The 22,497-nt window shown below is 43.3% G+C and overlaps 1 protein-coding gene across 1 annotated transcript in view; it reads left to right on the top strand.

Moving 5' to 3' along the window:
- The window catches only part of Klf5 (Kruppel-like factor 5 (intestinal)), a 22,842-nt gene extending 5,412 nt beyond the window's left edge, over positions 1 to 17,430 (top strand). The window contains exons 2-4 of the mRNA XM_005374184.2: positions 1,940 to 2,843; positions 3,981 to 4,040; positions 15,779 to 17,430. Of these exons, the coding sequence (XP_005374241.1) occupies positions 1,952 to 2,843; positions 3,981 to 4,040; positions 15,779 to 15,957 (1,131 nt within the window). The 5' untranslated portion in view covers positions 1,940 to 1,951 and the 3' untranslated portion in view covers positions 15,958 to 17,430. The remainder of the gene's footprint in view (positions 1 to 1,939; positions 2,844 to 3,980; positions 4,041 to 15,778) is intronic.
- The last annotated feature ends 5,067 nt before the right edge of the window (positions 17,431 to 22,497 follow it).

Raw genomic sequence — 22,497 nt, 5'->3', positions numbered from 1 at the left:
GCGACCTGCGCTCTCGCTGCGGGGGGGGTCCTCGCGCGCGGTCTGCGCCCCTTGGCCCCTCCAGGGCCGGGGCAGCGTCCCCTCCGCTCCCTCGTCGCCTCGGGCTCGGGGGCCGGGCGGGTTGGGTGCTGGGGAGAGGGTGCTTGCGGTGCATTCTCGCGGCGCCCCTTTAGAAGCCTGGCGGGGCCGCGTCTGGAAACGAGTGGGTTAGGAGCGCTCGGGGTGTATCGGGGCGCCTGCTTTTCCCCTGAAAAGAAAGACGGAGAGAGGCCGAGGTGTTGTTTTCCCGGGTGCGCGTGAATGTCCTCAGCCGCGCCGAGGGCTGGCAGTTGGCTTCTCCACTTGCCCGGCAGCCGAATTAGAGCAACCGCCTGTTTCTTTCGCCCACGCACGGAGTCATATAGCCCAGAAAAAACTTCCCGGGACTTTTAGCCTGTCCCAAGGAAGGAAAAAAAAAAAATTGGAAGCGTACCCACATGCAAACAGCTGGAAGAGCTAAAATCAGAAACCACTAACCGCCGCGCGAGCGCGGTGCGCGAAAGAGGTTAGTTGGGTGTATTTCAAGGGGCCCCGTTTAGCAGCGCCTCGGTGTATTGTGCATTCGCTGTCCATCACCTATCCCGGGAGGGCTGCTAGTGCCCGCCGGGCCTTGGGAGGACAGTGGCGTTTGTCAGAGCTGTGACTCACAGGACTACAGCGTTAATTTGTATTTTTAAATCGTGTCTATCCGGGAGATCCCGTCCTCATCCACACCGTACGATCTGAATGGCTTGAGGTCCCAGATGAAACGCTTTGGGAGTATTCGCTGATGAGAGCGCCGTGTTAATAGTGATGGAGCGGGGTTTTGTTTTGCTTTTTCAAATTCCCCTTTCCATGTTAAGAGTTAGGAGAAAAATTAAGCCTCTGTTATACTAGGAGACCAGATAGCTTTAAAAAAAAAAAAAAAAGATTGAGGCAGCTTGTTGCAAGCTGTGCTAGGTCCTCAACGGAGAAATCGCCTAAGAGAACTGTTTGGTTGTTTCAGTTTGGCAGTGTTCTGCTAGGAGACACAAGAGGAAAAGGGATGACGGGGCTTTTTACAGAGTAAGGGGGAATGTAGCATGGGCGCCCTGAGAGGGACGTGATAAATGTTTTGCTGGTGACTGCCAGCCATACAGCAGCCTCTCCCCACCCACGGGCTTCTTAGCACCAGTCTACCAAGGGAGTGATTTTCCCTAAGGTAATTAAAGATCTGTTTTAGATAGGGATATGAATAGGAACATTTCATTATCATATTAACCAATTACTGAATCTACTGATTAAATCAACATTTAGATCAAATGTTGAATGTGAAATCGTTGGTTTTTTGTTTTTTTTTTTTGTTCAGTGGAGACTGTGTTTTGCTCAAAACATTATATTTAAGTTTCCACTGAACTGCAAACAAGAGAAGTCACTGAAATCGCCAGAGAATATTTTATATTAGTTATTTTGGAAATATCTAGCCAAGGCAAAAAAAAAACCCCAAACCAAACAAAAGACCTTTTTAAAGGCTTATACAGTTTCAAAAATTAAGAAAAAAAAAAAGCTTGTTAAATTTGAGCAGAATTGGGGTAGTTTGGCCATACTTCAGTACTGTAGTGTGACTGTAAACTTGAGCGCTTGTTACAGTGGTGATACTGTATTATTGCATCAGGAAAGAATATATTTTGCCACTTTTTCCTCCGATTTGCCTCTGTCCTGGTTTGATCTGGGGAGCAGTTTTATCAAGGACAAATTATGCAGACTTTCATAGGCTTTTGGTGAACCAATAATTACACACTTAACAAAATAAACACTATGTATTTACAAGTAACACCTTGGAGTTTGCTTTAGTATTTTACACACGGCTTGTTGGGGGAGTTTTTAGTTAGTTCTTCCTGAGATGTCAGGTAGATCATGAATGTTTGTGTCTCTTTTTCAGACGAGATGTGAAATGGAGAAGTATCTGACACCCCAGCTTCCTCCAGTTCCGATAATTCCAGAGCATAAGAAGTACAGACGCGACAGTGCCTCAGTGGTAGACCAGTTTTTCACCGACAGCGAGGGGCTGCCCTACAGCATCAACATGAACGTCTTCCTGCCTGACATCACCCACCTGAGAACTGGCCTCTACAAATCCCAGAGACCGTGCGTAACACACATCAAGACAGAACCTGTTACCATTTTCAGCCACCAGAGTGAAACGACCGCCCCTCCTCCTCCTCCTCCTCCTCCTCCTCCTCCTCCGGCCCCGACCCAGGCCCTCCCCGAGTTCACCAGTATATTCAGCTCACACCAGACCGCAGCACCAGAGGTGAACAACATTTTCATCAAACAAGAACTTCCTACACCAGATCTTCACCTGTCTGTCCCTCCCCAGCAGGGCCACCTGTACCAGCTACTGAACACACCGGATCTAGACATGCCCACCTCTGCAAGCCAGACGCCGGTCATGGACACCCTTAACGTCTCCATGTCGGCCGCCATGGCGGGCCTTAACACACACACCGCCGCCGTCCCGCAGACCGCGGTGAAGCCCTTCCAGGGCCTGCCCCCCTGCACATACACGATGCCAAGTCAGTTTCTCCCCCAGCAGCAGGCCACTTACTTTCCCCCATCACCACCCAGCTCAGAGCCTGGAAGTCCCGATAGACAAGCAGAGATGCTCCAGAACCTAACCCCACCTCCATCCTACGCTGCTACAATTGCTTCTAAGCTGGCCATCCACAATCCCAATTTACCTGCCACCCTGCCAGTGAACTCACCCAGCATCCAGCCTGTCAGATACAACAGGAGGAGTAACCCGGATTTGGAGAAACGCCGCATCCACTACTGCGATTATCCTGGTATGTGTCCCTTCTGGGTTACAGCCTCACTCTGCGTGTGTGTGTGCGCATGTGTGTGAGTGTGTGCAAGCGTGTGTGCGTGCTCCTCTTTCAACCTCAGCCTAACCACACAGGAAAATTGTACCTGACAGTTGAAAACAAAAATCACTGACTTTTGTCCTTCACATACCGTGTTTCAATGCTTTGCCAGCAGGTACTGAAGCATTTCATGTATTTTGCTTATTTTGGATACTGAAAAAAATGGTGAGAACGTTCTGGGGAAAGGTTACTGTGGACTGTTTTCTCTTGGATAATGAAAATTTTAATTTCATTTAGTTACTGTAAGTTACTTCAAGAAGTTGCAGTGTTAAATTCTAAATGAAGTGCTGGGGAAAGAGACCTTTGGTACCATAGGTATAAGACTGCCCCCAGGACAGATTTAATCATGGTTCTGATAGCATATTGCTTGTTCGTCGGATACGTGACCCAAAATATAAATTGATGACAGTAACAAATATATCTCCCAATTGCTAGTAAGCCAGTTTATTGTTAATGCAGGGCATAATTTATTGACTGTAGTACCTGGTATGGCATGACAGGCTAAATGAAAACAAGAAATGTAGATGTACAGAAAATTATAGTCATCTGGGATAATGGTCTAGTACCGTCAGCTCTACGTCCATTAAAATTAAAAACATTGCCAGGCTTGGTGGTGCACACGTATAATCCCAGCGCTTAGGAGGCTGAAACAGGATTGCCACAATTTCAAGACCAGCCTGTACTATCTAGCGAGATCCTGTCTCAAAAAAAAACAGCAAAAGCCCCCCAAAAAACCATATAGAGTGATAGCTTGTAAATCAATGGAAATATATATTCCTAATAAAAAAGAACTTACTGGAATAAAAGTACAGATTCTCCATTTGGTGCTTGGCTCGGTTACCCGTGTTCTTTCCTACTAAGTGATTCTTGACAAATCACTTTATGCCTTTAATCAGATAATGGGCAGGAGTGCCTTCAGATTTTTAAGACTGAAGCTTCAAATATTCCAGCTAGCATGAGATTTCTTCTGTAAAGCCAGATTTTAAACACTGAATCATCAAATGTAAAGATTTCAAAAGAATCTCAATGACACGTCCTTCTTCCTCTGCTTCATTTTAGGTTGCACAAAAGTTTATACAAAGTCTTCTCATTTAAAAGCTCACCTGAGGACTCATACTGGTATGTAATTTTCTTAACTCTTTGAGTTGTGTAAATACTATAAGTGGTATTCATCCTTTTAAAAGCCAGCACATGTTTGATCTCTTCTTTCTTCTGTCAACTTTTATTTTTAATGGCCTACCTTTTCAGCACTGGCTTGGCTCAAAATGCAACTCCACGAGAAAGTCTGATTCCAGGAAGGCCAGGGCCTACTTACAGAGGTCTTGTCCTGTCACCTCACAATGAATCAATTACCCAAAAACGTAAACAACAATGTTTACTAATGGGGCTTTTTAAAACCTTTCATGGTGATGCTGTTCATGTCTTAAAAGAAAATTTCTCCTGTAGCAAATGATTTTGCTTCCAAAAAGCCATTTTAAACACTAAAAACTTTTACATTTAGCATGTACAGCATAACTGCCTAATACTTTCTCTGTAGTTTCCCTGTTTAAAACACTTGTGTTTGATATGTTTTCTGCGCTAGATGAACAAAAGTCCTAAAATTGAGGAACACTACAATCAGGTGGTGAAGAATAGGTTATGGTTTAAAAGTTCTATCCCAGCCTATATTTGATCTGTTTGAGAGGCTTAATCTTGTTTATATTTCATCCTCAATTAAAACATACTTTTAAATTTAGCCTCCTTAATTGTAGAACTACTTGTTTTTGTTAAATCCATAGCAGTCACTTCTGGAAGCTTTTTAATTTTAAAATTTCTAGAACCCATTTTAAGATGCAACTAGGTAGCACACCTTATTTAAAAGGTAACCACATACCCATAATATTTTCAAATATATAGAATGTTACTATTTGTAATTTTCTTTAAAAAATAGCCCTAAGGGGAAGACCTTATAGAAAGTGATTGTCCTTTTTTCCTCAGTAAATATAGCCTTACCTAAAGTTCAAAGAATAAGTTTGCTAACAACAGCAATGACCTAGCAAAAGTATTATTCCATCATTGCTATGGTAACCAAAGTATTCAACAGTTCCTTTGAATGGGTTGTTGGATTAGTGTGAGGACTTGAATCTCCCCAGGCTAGATGTTACTATGGAAATTGAGTTTTGATAAATGAAGTAGTTATCTCTAACTGCTACATTAAAAAGTAAAAGCCTTTGAACAAAGGTCAGTGCTGACTGAGATAGAGCTCCGAGAGGAATATGGGGAATACAGCTGCAGATGCCTTGTGTGTGCCTGTTAGGAAATACTGCTTGATATCCCAGTGATAAACACTGCTGTTAAAACCCGAATGGCATTGCTTGGCACAGTGTGATAGGTGCAGGGCATTTTGAGAAACTGCTTGTTAAAGAAAAGTTTTCCCCTGCATTTATCTATAAAGTGAGCGGGTTTTGGCCTGAGCTTGTTAGATGTAGACAAATTGATCATATGAAAGGAAAGATCCTACGTAGGAACCCAAGGCAGAAATTGTTTTCCGTGAGGCACCCATGGAAGAATGAAATCATAGAATAAAATTCGACCTGAAGTTTTCAAAATACAAATGACGAGTGCCAGGGAAATATTCCATCTAGAAATGCTAAAATACTCTCACAGGCCGTATGTTGTATTAAGGAGATTGAAAATGAGTGTCTGTTCTGCCTGAAGTTTTGGTTACAGGGAGGTGGAAATGGCTTAGAAAACTTGAACTGTGTTTCTCTTGGAAGTCCTTGAAACTGGAGCTAGGAAGGAGGGGGAGCACATTTTCAAGGGGTAAAGTCTGCTAATAAAAGAAGAGCACAATCGCATAGAACGATGTTAATCAACTGCTTATTGCAGGGTTGTAGTCAGGCCATATCTAAGTAGCCTTTCAACCCTTGTCAAGGGTTAGTGCTCTGAACGCTTGTACCTAGGATTCTGGAACTTGACCTGCTGGCAGAGAAATTTAATAGGGGGCTGTCTGAACAATGCTTGCATTAGCTAATAAAAAAAAACGAAAGAGGACGTAGGCCTAGTGAATCCCCGGCATCAACTTTTTCACCCATCATAAACATTGTGGCCCCCAACATCTAATGGGTGAGACCGTATAATCTGGTTTAATAAAGTTTTGTTTGATAGTCTTTCAAAACGCCCGGGGAGGGTTTGTACTGGACTCGCTCATCTGGTTAAACCCGTTCTTGGGTAATCATAGAGCATTGAGGATGTTTTCTCTTCATTTCTGGTTTCTAGACAATACCTTTTAAAATTGCCTGCGCTCCCTCATTGCCTTCTCCCCCCTCCCCAGGTTTTCAGGGAATGCGTCTGAAGCCTGAAAAAGGGCTTGTACTTTTTGCCCCCCGCTCTGCCTTTATAAAGCCTTAGGTAGATGAGACAGTTTTTCTAAATAACTTCTTTCACTTAATAGCTTGTTTTGTTTCTTTTTATCCCCTTTCTTCCCACATGGACAATTTATTAAAGAACTTTAAAAACTGTACGACAGTGTTGATCTTGTATTTGATGACAAAAGATATTCTTTAAATGATTGCAGTTTTGCAGGCAGAATGTGAAGCACCCTAGCATTTCTTTGGTAAATAATTGTAATTGCTTTAAAATGTCAAGTTTTACTGTATGTTTGAAAAATGATTTAAGCAATTCAAGTAACCTACATCTGAATTCTGTTTAATTACTTATTCTGGATTTTACATTGTAAAAGATTCTTAACCATATTTAGGTTTCAAATTGAACCTAAGCAAACAGTCTTTCCAAAGCAGAACTTTTTTTTTATAGAGACAGGGTTTTGATGTGTAGCTCAGGCTGGCTGGCCTTAGACTCCTGCTTCTCCTTCCTCAGCCTCCCTAGTGCTGGGATTACAGGTGGGCACCTCCACACCTGGCCTGGGTTTTGTTTTTAAATTTGGGATCAGTTTCTTAAATCACAAGTATCATGGCATTCAAATTTTCTGAGTTCATACACTTTAGTTTCTTTCAAAGCATACCCACATAACCCAAAGTTCTGCCTTTTTCGTATGGGCAGGCAGAATGCCTGGAACATAATTTGCCTCTATTCCAGGGAATAAAATTTCATCCTTGTATGTCCATATAGGAGACACGGCTTACTTACAGGCCCCTTTATGGGGCTGATGTTTCGGTGCTTTGTGACACATGTGTGTATACATGGTTACCATGGTTCTCCTTAGAAATAGTTTTGTAGTTACATCTGCTTCTCAACAACAGCATCAATACGTGATATACTTTGAAATCAAAACGTACTTTTAGTAAATGGGGAAGGGAGGAGGGGTTGGAGGGAGGGGAGTGGAGTGGGAAAAAACAAGTTACATCATGTACAGGTATAAGTTCTCTTTAAATATGACCATTATACGTACCTAAAATGTACCAAGGAAATCTGGTTGGGAAGCGTAAAAAAAATACATACTTTCAAGCAGCATTTTAGTGAGCATTCTGTAGAAATTGTTATTGTACGTTAGGGTTATAGCCATTGCTATTCTGAAATGGCCCTAGTGCATGCTGAAAAAAGATTCATAATCATTCTGCCCTTGTGAATCAACATGACTGGCGTAGTATTTTATGCAAACAGCTTATAGGTTTTGTGCATGCAGGCCTTGCAGTCTCCCCTCCTCTCTTACTAGGAATTGAACCCGTGGTCTCAGGTGTGCTGGGCAGGAGCTGTACCACAAAGTGACAAACAGCCCATTTTCCTTCAGTTTGTAAGAATCTTTTTTTTTTTTTTTTTTGTCTTTTTGAGACAGGGTCTCACTATGCAGTTCAGGCTGGCTTTGAACTCACTTTGTATGTAGCCCAGGCTGGTCTCGAACTCGCAGTGATCCTCCTGCCTCAGTCTCCCAAATGCTGGGATTACAAGCGTGTGCCACCACGCCCGGCTTTCCTTCGTTTTGTAGTGAAGATTCACACATCATTTTTCAGCCCCAGCTTTGTGGAACAGGCGGAAAGTAGCAGTTCCACAAAGAAAAGTCTGAGCAGCACATACACTTGGCTCAAGTAACCCTCAGACTGGGGCCCCAGGTGCTCTATCCTGAGGATCAGAGGTTGACAGCTTGAAACACTCAAGTGCAAACAGAAATATCGTAGGCATGCAAAGTAGACTTTTTTGAGGAAACCATTCTATTCAAGATGCTCTGTTTAAGAAAGAACTCCATATTAAGTTTTGGGAAGGATTTTTAGCCTAAGTCTTATTTTAAAAAGGGTGAATTTCTACATTCTCCCTTATGTATACTTTCTCTATGACATAAGTAAGGTATTACTGTATATTCTTTTTGAGACAGGGTTCTACTATGCAGTTCAGGCTGGCCTTCAACTCAGTGATCCTCCTGCCTCAGCCTCCTGAATGCTAGGATTACAGGTGTGTGCCACCATGCCTGGCAGTGTATATACTTTAAAGTGAATAATCTCTACTTAAATTTTTTTTTTTTTGTCTTTTTGAGCCAGAATCTCACTCTAGCCCAGGCCGGCCTGAAACTTGGTGATCCTCCTACCTCAGCCTCCTGAGTGCTGGGATTACAGGCATGCACCACCACTGCCCGGCTCTACTTAAATTTTATTTTCCAATTGGATACCGAATCCTTAGGCAGGTGTGTTGGTACACATGTATAATCCCAGCACTCTGGGGAGCTGAAAGGCCTGATAGCTGAGGCAGGAAGGACCCAAGTACAAGCCCAGCTTCTGCAAATTTACTAACCAAGACCCTGTCTCAAAATAAAGGATTGGGGTTGTATAGCTCAGGGAAGGCCCTGGATAAGTTTCTTAGATTTTGGTTTAAAAATTATGTTGACAATGATTTTTATTACAAGCAATTGTCCACAGAAGGAAATACTTGAAATGTTCTGAACACAAGTTACTGCCTTTTTTTTTTTTTTTTGGAACTATGGAAAAGGAGTGAAAAAGCTTTTTAAAAACTATAGGAAGGATTTCATTTCAGGCCTTCATAGATGGAGATTGAATATTTGTTCTGTATATAACCTGTTTTATAGGAAGAGATAATGCAGAGAAAAGATTTTGCAGGGTAGATTTAGTAAATTTGAGTTTATTTTGTCTTTGTCCTTTTGAGACAGGGTGCCACTATGTAGTTCAGGCTGGCTTGGGTGGTTTTGAACTTGCAATATCCTCCTGCCTCAGCCTCCCTAGTACTGGAAGTGTGCTACCATGCCCAACTTGAATCTATTTAAAAACTACGGAGGGCTGGGGATATAGCTCAGTGGCATAAGCACCTGCCTGGCAAGCTCAAGGCCCAGAGTTTGATTCCTGGTACCAAAAAATAAATAAATAAAAACTACGGAGGCTGGGTCCTGGGCTCCTGGGCTCTGTGTTACATGCCTGTAATCCCAGGACTGGAGGGAAGCTGAGACAGGAGGGTTCCCATTCTCTAGTTCAAGGCTAGCCAGGGTTGCCTAGGGAGTTCATGGCCAGCCTGAACTACACAGCAAGTTGCTGTCTCAAACACGCACACACACACACACACATACACACACAAAAAGCTATTCAAGAAAATGTATCACATAGCACTTATTATATAAGGTGTGACTACTTAATGTTTCTAAAAATTACTTTTCAATATATTTTCACATGCAAGTTTGAAATTTATTTTCTATATCAGCAGTGTCAGGCTCATTAAAAAAAAAGTTAAAAAGTAGCTTAGGAGACTTGCTTGTTCAGACCCCAGGAAAGGTATTTGTGAGCTTGAAAGCTTAGAAACAATTTCTTTTTAATGACTCACTGGGAAGATTAAACTTTGCTTCTGGGACCTGTTCTTTCATCTGAAAAACATTTACATAGGAAATTGATCAAACATGGTTTTGAGATGATAAAGCTTATCAAAGGTTAAGTATAATTTGATTCAGCAAGCATTTTTTGACTGATTTTTATGGAGAATCCAAGTCTCTTCTAACCCTTTTGTTTTTAAACTAGTGGGAGAAGATAGTTCATACGTAAGTAGGTGAAGCAGAGCTGCTGAAATGGAGATAGAAACAATCAGCTGTGATGTCAAAGGAATGTGTTTTTAACGTAATAATTTAACCACCCAAGGACTGTAGCTTGGCAGGTATCTTTAGTTCTATAGAGTATAAGAGTGCCCTTGATGACCTACATCCTTTCTGGCGAAAGGTTAGTACTGGCCTGCTTGGGTACAAGGATCTGGGTAGCACAGCCTTCCGGTCCCGCCAGCCTGTATGTGTATTCCAGGGTGTCTGACAGTGCCTTTAGTTACTGTTTTAGGAGTGCCCAGGCGGTAACTTTCACCAAAAAACACCTACAGCACAAGCGGAGGAATAGATTCTTCCCGCTGCTTTAGAGAGGGCAACTCCTCAGGGGAACAGGAGGAGGGTACGTGCAAGTGGAAGGAAAAGCTACCTACCTAGAGCTCATCCACTGCTAGGGGAAATAAAGCAAGCATAGAACTTGTATATTCTGGTTAAACAAAGAGAAGGTGAAAGGATTTCGACATTTTGCTTTTTAAGTTCACTTGGGCTCTTGTTACATAGAAAGTGCGTCTGAGGCGGTGTTGTGAGGATCCTCAAGCGCTGGTGTTTGGTTTCCTGAACGCTGGCCTGCTGAGACGTCCTGGGCTGTGCCTGCTGCCTCCCACCCCGCTTCGGGCGGCTCCGACCCCAGACCTGTGAGCTTGGGGCTTCTTGGCTTAGTCAAGTTCTCTAAAGCATTTGTGTAGTCCTTTTTTTTTTTTTTTTTTTCAATCACTATGTGATTTCTTAATGTTTTCTTTTGAAGAAGCCTAAAGCTTGGTTCTACCTATGGATGTACCTGTAGGCATATCACCCTTCCTTGATGGTCCTGGATGGGGAAAAGCGTGCCTTTTCTCTGCTTCTCTAGAAAAATAGAGAAAAACCCTCCTTTTCATGATGAAAACCATTTTGACTTTGGCCAGACACGATTGTTTTAGAGAGGCAAGGCGGCAGGGCAAGTGCACAGCAGGGCTGGAAGGTGTCTGCCATGATCTAAGGCAAAAGCAGCTGTTGGAAGGCTTCGTGAAGTGGTATAGGTGCGGATGAAAATCAGGGGCGGGGCTCTAAATAGGTGGTTTTCTCTTTCTTTTTTTTTTTTTTTTTTTGGTACTAGGTTTCTAACTCAGGACCTTGCACTTGCCAGGCAGGCTGTGTGCCACAGAGCTATATCCCTGGCCCTTCTTTTTTTTTAAACAGGGTCTCTGAAGTTCAGTCTGTCCTTGAACTTACTAGGTAGCCCAGGACAGCCTCAGTCCTGCCTCAGCCTCCCAAGTGCTGGGATTATAGGCGTGTGCTCCCACACCCATTTTTAAAGTAGGTGCTTTTTTTTGTTCGTGTGTTTTGAGGCAAGGTCCTTACTTTTTTGTAGGCCTTGAACTCCCTGCTATGGAGCCTCACCCTTCCTGAGCTTTGGGATTATGGGTGTTCACCACCACGCCCAGTTTTTAAAATCCTAAACTCCGTGCTCTACCACTGCGCCACCCCATAGACTAGTTCAAAGTAAATTTAAGTGTCTAGGATCCAGAGAAAGTAGAATGATCTTAGTTGGTCATAGATTTCTAGAAGAGAAAATGAATTGGATTTCTGGGGTCTTTTTATTTTTGGGGTTTTTGAGATTGGGTCTTGCTATGTAGTTCAGGCTGGTCCTGAATATTCACTATGTCATCCAGGCTGGTCTTGAACTCAGCAATCCTCCTGCTTCAGCCTCCTGAGTGCTGAGATCCACAGGTATGTCCCACCAGGCCCGGCCTTATTTTTGAGACACAGTCTCAGTTTGCAGTTCAGGCTGGTTTTAAATTGACTGCATAGCCTAGCCTGGCCTCCTGCCTCAGCCTCTCAAATGGTGGGGTTATGGGCATGTGCCACCATACCTGGCTGATATTTTGGGTTTTGAAGCAAGTAATAAACTGATGTCCTGGTATCATTGAAGTGATAAATTTCCCGATTTTTTGCAAGAGGGAATTTTCTTAGTAAATCATCATATCCACTCTTATCCGTTTAATTAGGTCCCTCAAAACGGGCCCATTACAATTACGTTGTCTAGTAAATATTAGTCATTTGCAAATGTCTTTTAGTTGCAGTGGTACTGGGAATTGAACCCACCTCCCTAACCCTTTATTTTTTGAGACAGGGTGTCTCCTATTAAGTTTGCCCAGGCTGGACTCCTACCTCAACCTCCCTCCAGGCCTGGGATTGTGGGCAAGCACCTTCACACAGTTGGCCCCACTGCTCTGTGATAGGCCTTTCTCTGTCCAAATGTGGGAGATCTGTTCAGTGTACGCTAATGAAATTGTTCAAATGGAAAGTTACTAGCACACATACAGGAAAGTATGAATTAGTGAGCTAAATCATCTCACTTGTTCACTTTCCTCAGATACCTAGATATTTTCCCATGAATTTTTTAGTGTTCTTTATTTTTTTCCCTTTTGGTTATTGTTAGAAGGAATTTGATATATTAGATTCTATGAGTCTGTCATGGTGGGGAACAAACCTGTTACTATTATACTTAAGTTCTTTGAGGTCAGAGAACAAGTCTTGTTCTGCAGTGTATAGTATATAGGCTGTACCATCTTTAATAAACCCTGGCTCTTCCCAGCACTTGGGAGGCTGAGGCAGGAGGGTCGTTGTGAGTTCCAGGCCAGCCTGGGCTACAAAGTGAGCTCGAGGCCAGCCTGAACTGCATAGCGAGACCCTGTCTCAAAAAGGCAAAAAAAAAAAAAAAAAAAAAAACCCTGGCTTTGCTTCTGATGATGGTATGTATTTATTTTTTCTTTTTGAGACAGAGTCTCACTCTGTAGTTCAGGCGGGCTTGAACTCACAGCCATCCTCCTGAGTGCTGGGATTACAGGCATGTGCCCAGCTTCTGTTGGTTTTTAGCTTCTGTCTTTACCAAATGTAATTGACTCAGTTGTCTTTTGGTCATCAGGAAGCCGATGTGCAGATTTCATGTAATAAGTTCTAAAAAGTGACTTCCCATAACTATTTTAAAAGCAGTACTTCTTTGACTTTCCTCGTGTTAGAAGGCTGCATGTAGAATGTTCTAGAGAAAGGTCTTGCCCTGAGTCTGTTCATTGTGTTCAGCAGAGCAGAGAAACTTCCCGTTGCATTGTGGCAGGTTCCCGAAGTCATTTTTTTCTGTTCATCACAGCAAGAAAGATATTTTAATTTAAGTACAAACATTGCTGCTGCACTGAAAATCCCTTGGTCTGGGAGCAAGGACACTCACTGTATAGTCCTAGGGCTGAGGGGCTGCTCTGCCAGGCCGCCCGCGGCTTCAGGATCAGGAACCTTAATGGCTGCTGACGGGGTGTTGTGAGCTGGGGAGCTGTTATTATTTATCCCACACAAGTGACTTAGAATCTAAATACATTTGAACAGTATCTGTATGTTCTTCCTGTCATTCAGAGCAAGTGAGAGCTTGCCAATTGGCCAGCAGGATCCTGCTGCAGAACTCTGTCCGGTCTGCTCCCCGCCCTCTCTTGTGCGAGGATTGAGCCACTGGGGGAGAAGGGCCTGGCCCTGCAGTGTGGCCCGGGTGGGGGCTTGTCCTTTGCTGGTTAAGCATCTGCATGAAATGTTAGTGGCTTATCAGCAGGAGTGTTTAACTTGGACACTTTTTTCTAAGATTAGGAATTATCAGCAAACTATTTCTATACTTTTCAAGTTGAATAAGAAAATGCATACTTATCTGAGGTAAGGCCGAAGGTTTTCCATGCTGTACAGATTTGTCACTTTTTTTTCTCTTGCCTTTGGAAAGTTTCGCATTAACAACATGAGAACTTAAAAATACAGCCGATGTTGAAAGAGCTTAACTAAATATTTTAAATTGGTGGTATTGGAAAGAGATTCTGTAAAAATCCAATTAAACTTTTGAAAGCTCTGTCCTGTTGAAATATAACTTGAAGGAAGTCAGTTTGGTTTCCCAGAAGTACTGTGCATAGTGTTTTTGGCCGAGGAAGAAAGGCTTAAGTCTGCTGTTTGGCCAGAAATTGGGTACCAGCTTCCTCCTCCGTGTTTTACTGGCACAATGTTGACACTTGAACAAGTCCCATAGAAGCTGCCCGAGTGGGGAAAGCCGTCTCTGCTTTTATCGAAAGACTTGGCCCCAGCGGCCACGGCTGTAGACACTGGCAGCATTCTTGGCTGACGAACCTATAGATGTGCATAAATCGGGAGCAAAGGCACCAAAGGTTTCAGGAACTTTAATGGCTACTGTATTTCACCCAATCAGTAGAGTAAACTTTAAAAAATACTGGTGCAGTTTATTGCTTCATAGCCAATAAAAATAGTGAACAAAAAGAGTCTAGTGTCCCTTGTTTCTTAAATAAACTCTGAAAATACAGTTCTGCTATTTAATTATTAAAGTTAAAAAAAAAACAAACCAGAATGACTTCTATTAAAATTGGGGCTCTGGGAGGTTTTTTTCCCTGCTTCAGACACCAGAAATAGCCTTTTTCCATTAACTGATAGTACTTAACCAATATATTTGTTTCTTTAATTTATTTCCACGAGGAACAAAACCAGACGATTTTGTACAAAATTGTTTCTTCTATTTGAATTATATGTACAACGATAGCCACTTTTATTCCTGATAATAAAATGTTTGAACAGTTATGTAACTGTAAGAAAAGTGATTTATCTCTCACGTTAAAATTTATCTTTGAGCTGGGCGTGGTGGCGCATGCCTGTAATCCCAGCACTCTTTGGGAGACTGAGGCATGAGGTTCATTGCAGGTTCGAGCCCAGCCTGGGCTACAGAATGAGTTCAAGGGCAGCCTGAACTGCACAGGAGACCCTGTCTCAAAAAAAAGTTAGGTCTGAGTGTTTTGGTTTCCATTGCTGCTTAGAGTCTGTTGTGAGAAGGAGAATGTCCCTAGGTCACAGGCAGGAGAGAAGATGGAGAAGGAACTTGGTGTGTTTTGTAGGAGGGGAGAGGGGTCTCCTGAGAACCGAGTGGGAGCCGTGGTGCAGGTGTGGACTGTGAGGCTCCACAGTCCACAAGCTGTGGGGACCTTAGCCGTGTGGACCCTGTCCCTCACGGTTCGGATTCAGCAACCCTGTGGCTCCCTAAGTATGATGTTACTTACTTGAGCAGACAGACTGAATTTCATTGGGGAAGAAAGCTTCTCTGGGCTTCTTTCAGAAGCAAGCATTTTTGAAAGGAATCCAGAGAAAAGTGTCACATAAAAACTGACCTATATGCCTACCTATTCTTAATATGCAAATTTATCTCCTCCCCCCCTTTTTTTTTTTTTTTGCTAGTACTAGGATTGAATTCAGGGCCTTTGCGCTGAGCTATTTCCCCAGTGCTTTTCTTATGTTTTGAGAATGGGGTCTTGCTCAGTTGTGAAGTTACCCAGATGGAACTCCTCACGCATGAGATCCTCCTGCCTCAGCTCTCCGTAGTGCTGGGATTATGGGCATGCAACAAACTAAATGCATATACCAGCAAATAGATTTGTCCTGGTTGTTTTATTTCCTGCCTCTTTACCATTGTGAACTTTGCAGCACTAGACTTTGTGGTTAAAGGATTTATTAAATATCAAATGCACAAAGCTTTAAAAGCATTCAGTTTTAAGCCAGGCATGGCAATGCGTGCCTGTAACCCAGCACTTAGAGGCTGGGGCCGGAGCGTTGCTGCAAGGTTGTGTCCGGCCTGAGGGACAAGAGGACATAGCAAGGTCAGGGTGAGCCTGGACCCCCGAGAGAGAGGCGCGTCTCCCTTATTTACCTCCCGCTTCGGGAAGAAGCCATTCAGCTTTAAAATGTTCTGTTTTGTTCAGTGCATGAAAGCGGGTGTGAATGTGTGTGCGAGAGCCGTGTGTAGCAGGCCGCCTCACCCGTGTGTTGCTCCTCACAGGAGAGAAGCCCTACAAGTGCACGTGGGAAGGCTGCGACTGGCGCTTCGCGCGCTCGGACGAGCTCACGCGCCACTACCGCAAGCACACGGGCGCCAAGCCCTTCCAGTGCGCCGTGTGCAACCGCAGCTTCTCGCGCTCCGACCACCTGGCGCTGCACATGAAGAGGCACCAGAACTGAGCGCCGCCGCCGCCCGCCGCTCCCTCCTGGAGAAGACGCAAGAACTGGAAATGTATATTTTGTATATGTGAGAAAACAGGGAATACATTGTATCCATACCAAAGTGTCTGGTCCTTTTAAGAATCTGGAATGCTTGCTGTCGTGTCGTGGTTTCCCTCCACCCAGCAGGTGTCATCGTGCCGCGGCCGCATCGGCACGCGGGAGCCGGGGACCGGAGGGCGCCGGGAGCCGCGAGGGTTAGCGCCGGCGGCTTTGCCTTGCCGTGGCAGAGGTTTTGTGAAAGGAGGTAATACAGTTCCTTAGGTACCCAGCGTACCCGGCAATTCTCAAATAGCCATTGAACAAACGTGTTTTTTCTTTTTTAAATATATATGAGTTGCCTATATTTGCTAATTGAAATTTTGTAAATATGCAAATCAGCTTTATAGGTTTATTAGAAGATTTTAAGGATTCTTTTGGACGGGGGTGGGGGGAATCATACTGCTTTTGAGAATAACCATGACTACATTTACAGTTAGGATTTGTGGTGAGATACCTCTCAACATTACCAAATTCATTTCTTTTAGGGGGGAGGAATAATCACTCAAATGAACTTTAAAAGGCAAATTTCATGCACTGATTAAAATAGGATTATTTTAAATACAAGAGTTTTATATGAATTGTAAACTGAAGAGCTTAAAAAATGGTTACACTATACAAAAGCGAAACCTCTTAAAATAAGCTACACGGTATCATTTGTGTAAGGAAGGACTTAGGTAGTTTCACATATGACAATGCTGAACTTACGCAGTTTTCGTAGCCTGAGATGTTCACTTCTGCAGTACTGCTGGTTAAATGACCGCTTATGCGGATTTTGCATGTAAAATACAGCGAGACACAGTAATTTGACCTAAATTACAGTGCAGTGCAGTTAAACTAGTGTTAATACGGACTCAGTGTCTGCTCTAAGTATCGATGGTGTGTGGGAACCCGAGGGGGCGAGAGCTCCATATATGCAATAGAAACTAGCGAAGTGATGCTGACGCTGTTAACCAAAGGGCAGGGTAATAAGCAAAATGCCAAACAGGGGTCTTAATTGAAATGAAAATTTAATTTTGTTTTTAAAATATTGTTTATCTTTATTTATTTTGTGGTAATATAGCAAGTTTTTTTTTTTTTAGAAAACAATTTTCATAACTTGATAAATTATAGTTTCGTTTGTTAGAAAAGTTGCTCTAAAATGTGTAAATAGGTGACAAATGGTGTAAATAATTTTGTAAGAGGCTTAAAATGTTTATACGTGGAAACATACCTACATAAAAAGCATAAATTGGTTGCTGTTTTGCTTCTTTTTCCCTCTTATTTTTGTATTGTGGTCATTTCCTATGCAAATAATGGAGCAAACAGCTGTATAGTTGTAGAATTTTTTGAGAGAATGAGATGTTTATATATTAATGACAATTTTTTTTGGAAAATAAAAAGTGCCTAAAAGAGTCCTGTTGTGCCTTTTTTTTCTTTACCTGCCATAGCAAGGAGGGGTTACAAATTCCATTCCCAAAGCTGAACCGGTTAATGAAAAACCAGTTCTCAGGTGTTCTTAGACAAACCGCATAGAACGCTTCCCTTTCGGGCAGGCTGAACAGGAAGACGCCAGGCTGGGGATTTACCCACTCAGTGAGAGCCTGCCTCAAAATAAGAAAGGGGGCCAGAGATCGAGCTCAGCGTGAAAGCCCTGGGTTCAAGCCTCAGCACCAACGCCCCCTCCCAAACCCACGGATTTGGCTTTGAAATACAAGCGAAAGGAGGCATGGATGGTTCCCGACCACATTTTTCTGGCCATCTCCCATACTGCACTGACCCACTCGTGCCATTCAGTGAAAACACTAAACTCGCATGTGTGTTTGGGGATTTTATTCTCAGGTATGAGTTTAACGTTTTTTAAAAAATTGTTAAAAATTGTTTTTTTTCCAGTGCTAGGGGTTGCACATGCTGAGCGGGTGTTAACACCGCCCACCCGGTCCCCTAATAAAAGTGGACGTCTTCCAGTAGTAACCCTCTATCTTGGCTTCTGATATCCTTCAGTCAAGGGAACTGGGGCTCTTCGGAGAAATGGCTGTGGACATGGAGTGGGAAACTATGCCTGGAATTTCTTACAATGTAGAAAGTGACGTGGCTAGAGCTATGTCACATGTCAAAGCGACAAAAGAAAGCTGGGCTACAACCCCAACTGTGAAATATCCCTGAGTCTACTTGATATATGTGAGTGACTAGAAGATCTCAGTCTGCAGTGCAACTCCAGACTTTCTGTAGGTAGGTGCTCCGCCTTCAGGAAGTGGAGCCCAGCGCTGAACTCAGCTCGTCTGAGCTCCTTCCAGAGTAGTGTATGGGGAGGAAGGGGCGCGAGGACACCCCAGCCTGCTGATCAAGGCCACAGCACAGCGGGAAGTCGTGCTGAGAGTCCGCCCCGGAAAGGGCGCGGTGAAAACGCTTGGCCGTCCGGCTCCCCACGAGCCTCAGTGCAGCCGGAACCGAGCTCTCGCAGCGGAGGGCCTTCCTACGAAGTCCCTGACCAGCGTTCAAAACCGTCCAGGTCATGAAAAGCTAAAATCTGAAGCCGTTAAGAGTCCAAAGATGCTTGGACAGATGGGAAAGAATCCCCGAGGAGCCCCGAGGGAAGTCGGGAGCGTAGAAAATGAATGGATCAGCGCGGACCACACTAATATACACTGTTAATGGAGGAATCGGCCTGGGGTTGCGCGAGTTTTGTACTCGCACTGTCTGTAGAGCTGAAACTTCTGAAACGACAAGTCTTTTTTTTAGGAAAATGAACAGTCATTCTCACAGTAGTTGTGTGTGGGGGGGATGGGTCCTGATGTCCTCAGATCTAAAGTGAAAATGGTAGTTACGTGGTTTGGCCCAGAAACTTACCTGCCCTCACTCATTCCACTCCTGACTCTTGGTCTTTCAAGAAATCTTGAACAGAAGAGCGTTCGATGTGAACTTTGTATTTTTTTTTCTTTGTACCAGGAATCGAACTCAGAACCTTTCCCTTAACAGGCAGACGCTGTTCCAGTGAGCTGTATTCCTGGCCCAACTTCTCTCATTCTTTCATGGGAAAGAAAATTGGTTCACATTGACTTTTACACACTGACATTAAAAAGTGAGTCCTGGTGTGGTGGCGCATGCCTATAATCCCAACACTGGGGAGGCTGAGGCAGGAGGATCCTTTTGAGTTCAAGACCAACCCCAGCTACAAGGTGAGCTCAAGGTCAGCCTGAACTGCATAGCGAGACCCTGTCTCAAAAAGACAAAAAGAAAAGAGGCTACAGGGTTCTGGAAGTGAAAACACCCCTGCATGTCTGGAAACATGAATCAGGGACATGTGCTATCCAGTTGTGACTGGTGACTGTATCAAGCGCAGCACTTGATTGTATCAGCTCCCTAAATACCTCAGTGCCAAGGCACCCTGTACTGCAGAGCGTGGCCGCTTCCAGTTCGCCTGTACCCTCCCCGCCCCTGTGAGCTGCCCTTTCTGCTCTTGCCAGCTACCCGTTCAGAACTGGGTCTGCCAGAAGCTCAGCTGGGACCCCCAGGCTTTATTAGCTGCGTTCACTGGAACTTCTTTTGCGTTTGGAGACATATGATACTTTAGCACTTGAATTATTATTCCAATTTTCACTGGAAACCATGTGTTTTTCTTCCTCAGCCTGTCAGTTGCTTGGAAGAAACCATCACCACCTCACTGGAAGAGTCTGCCCCTTCTTAGGCTGCCTTTTTGTGTCTGCTCTTACTGGTTGATAAAGGACCTGCCAAAAAAAAAAAAAAATTACATTCTGATGCTGTGTGAATTGGCATAAACACCACAGCCACTGAATAAATGTAATGTTTGTCAAATTTCTTTTTTCATACTACACTGTTGATATAAGGTGTTCTTTTTTTTGAGTCAGGGTCTCATTATGCAGTTCAGGCTGGCCTTGAGCTCACTTTGTACCCCAGGCTGGTCTCGAACTTGGCAAGTATCCTTCTGCCTCAGCCTCCAGAATGCTGGGATTACAGGCGTGTGCCACCATGCCCAGTTTTGATACAGGTTTGGTGCTGGAAGTTTGATAAGGTGTGTGAGTGTGGAACTAGGGTTATAAAGCAAGTGGACATGCAAGTCCTGTGCATTTTTGAACATCATTAGTTTAAAAGGGTAAACAGCTTTTGAAAGGCCACTGTGCCTAAGACATTTTTCAAAGCTGCAGCAATTTAATTGCTGATCATTATTATGTCCACTAACTGATGATCTAAGTTCGAACATATTCTGTTTCTTTGTAAGAAAGGTTGCTACAGCAATTAGACCAAACGTAAGCAGTACACGAGGTTCCAACTGGCCAGAATGCAATTATATGACTTTGAGTTTCAGCGATCTTCACTTAATTTTCATTTCCCTCCCCGCAAGTCATCTTGTTCCGCTTCAGTTTGTCATGTCCTTCTTACCCTGGAGCTTATGCTAAGTGCCTCACTTACGGCGTCCAATTAGAGGACCCCAAGATAAGCGAGACCTGGCTTGTGCACATAGAAATGTTTTCCAAATCTTAGCTAGATTCCTTTCCCTGTCCACAGCTAAGCCCACCAGACCTTTCTGGATTAATTCGTGGGCTGTAACATCACAAAGCAGGGCTTTTTTCTCCTTTGCTAAGTGTAGCCTCCACTTTGAAGTGAACCATATCCCCTGTTTGGTTAGATTCTTTACTGCAGTGTGAAACTATTCAATAGGAAATTTTTTTTTCATTTTAATTAAGCTCGCCAGACTTATAGATGACCCAGCCTAGATATTACTTAAGTGTTTTAACAGAGACTATTAAGAAAAACTAAAAACATAGTAAATCACATGGAAGCTCAGCGTAACTACAGGCTTTATTCCATGAAAACTCAAATTTTTATTTTTCTTTGGAAACCTGCGATCTTTATGTTATTGATCCCTGTCAGCTTACGTCACTCTGTGGAGGTGTTTGGGTTATAGGAAGGGTCGTATCCTTGAAGATGAATGGAAAAGCGTCATGCTGTGTGGCCCCAGAGACATCTGAATGCATCCCTCTCCACTTATATGAAGTCACATAATCGCATTGCATGCAGTTGGAATCTGGTGTATTGCTCAATTCTTATCTAATTGTTTAGGAAGAAGTTTTTATATAATATGTGTATACCTGATAGATGCTTTTTCTGATATAGATGTTGAATAGTAAATTAAGAAGCTCATATAGACTTATTAAGTAAACAGTAGATTGTGCATCTCCACTTTTTTTTTTTGTCTTTTTGAGACAGGATCTCGCTATGCAGTTCAGGCTAGACTTGAGCTCACTTTGTAGCTCAGGCTGGCCTCAAACTCACAAGGATCCTCCTGCCTCAGCCTCCTGAGTGCTGGGATTACAGGTGTGCGCCACCATGCCTGGCAAAAACTCTTTCAATTTTAACTGCCCTTGGGTTCTGGATTCTCTGGAAGGTAACTGTGGAGCTGTTAAAATCCCAGGGGATTTAGCCTGGGTGAGTGAGGAAGACCCTTTATTCTTTTTTTGTTTGTTTTTTTTTTTTTTTTTCCAGTACTGGGAATCAAACTCATGACCTTGCGCTTGCCAGGCAGGTGCTGTGCCACTGAGCTAAATCCCCAGCCCCTCAGGCCCTTTATTCTTTCTTCTCCTCAGGAAATGGTGGCGGGCACTCTGTAATCCCAGCCCTCAGGAGGCTGAGGCAGGAGGATCACTGCAAATTCAAGGCCAGCCTTGGCAACACAGTGGGTCCAAGGCCAACCTGAATTGCATAGCAAGACCCTGTCTCAAAAAAACAAAACCAAAACCAAAAACCAAAATAAAAATAAAAAAAAGGAGGTGGGACACCAAAGGTGTTACAGTGTTGCACTAGCAAATGACACATGCCACCATGGAAATGACCTTGAAAGATGGTTATCACTCTGATCCCTTTGTCCCAATTCATAAATTTTACACAGACATAGAAGTTTTAGTTGGGTAGTTTTGTAATTATAGGGCCTGAGAGATATACTCAGGATGTCTTGAAGGCTGTCTTGACTATTGAAAAAACCTTCAACTGAGCATATTGTTATACAAGTGAAAGGACCGAGGAAACTTCAAGGGTCATCCCCTTCAGCTTTACCTATCAGAATGTGAGCTATTTCTTTGTTGAAGATGTGCTACATTTCCTGCCTCGATGATGTGATTGCTAGGAAATTACTGGCAGTGCTAATGTTTTGACCAAAAGTGAAACAAATGGCTTTTGTTTTATGTTTTGTTTTCTGTTTCTTTTTAAAGTTGCTTCTGGTCCTGAGTGACATCGGATAAGCTAGGTCTAGAAGACTAAAACTTAAAGATAATGAAAGTTAAGCCAGTTACTTGGGGGTAATAAAAAGGAACTGAGTACTGTGATTTGTTACATATAAGGTGCTCAGATCTTCTAGGCATTTATTAAAAATAGTTCCTTTTTTTTTTTTTGTCTTTTTGAGACAGGGTCTCGCTATGCAGTTCAGGCTGGCCTTGAGCTCACTTTGTAGCCCAGGCTGGCCTCGAA

This window comes from Chinchilla lanigera, unplaced genomic scaffold (assembly GCF_000276665.1).
Source record: "Chinchilla lanigera isolate Chin_1 unplaced genomic scaffold, ChiLan1.0 scaffold00003, whole genome shotgun sequence".
Lineage (NCBI taxonomy): Eukaryota > Metazoa > Chordata > Mammalia > Rodentia > Chinchillidae > Chinchilla > Chinchilla lanigera.
Note: the sequence above shows the minus strand (reverse complement) of the source record. Positions and strands in the feature narration are given on the sequence as shown.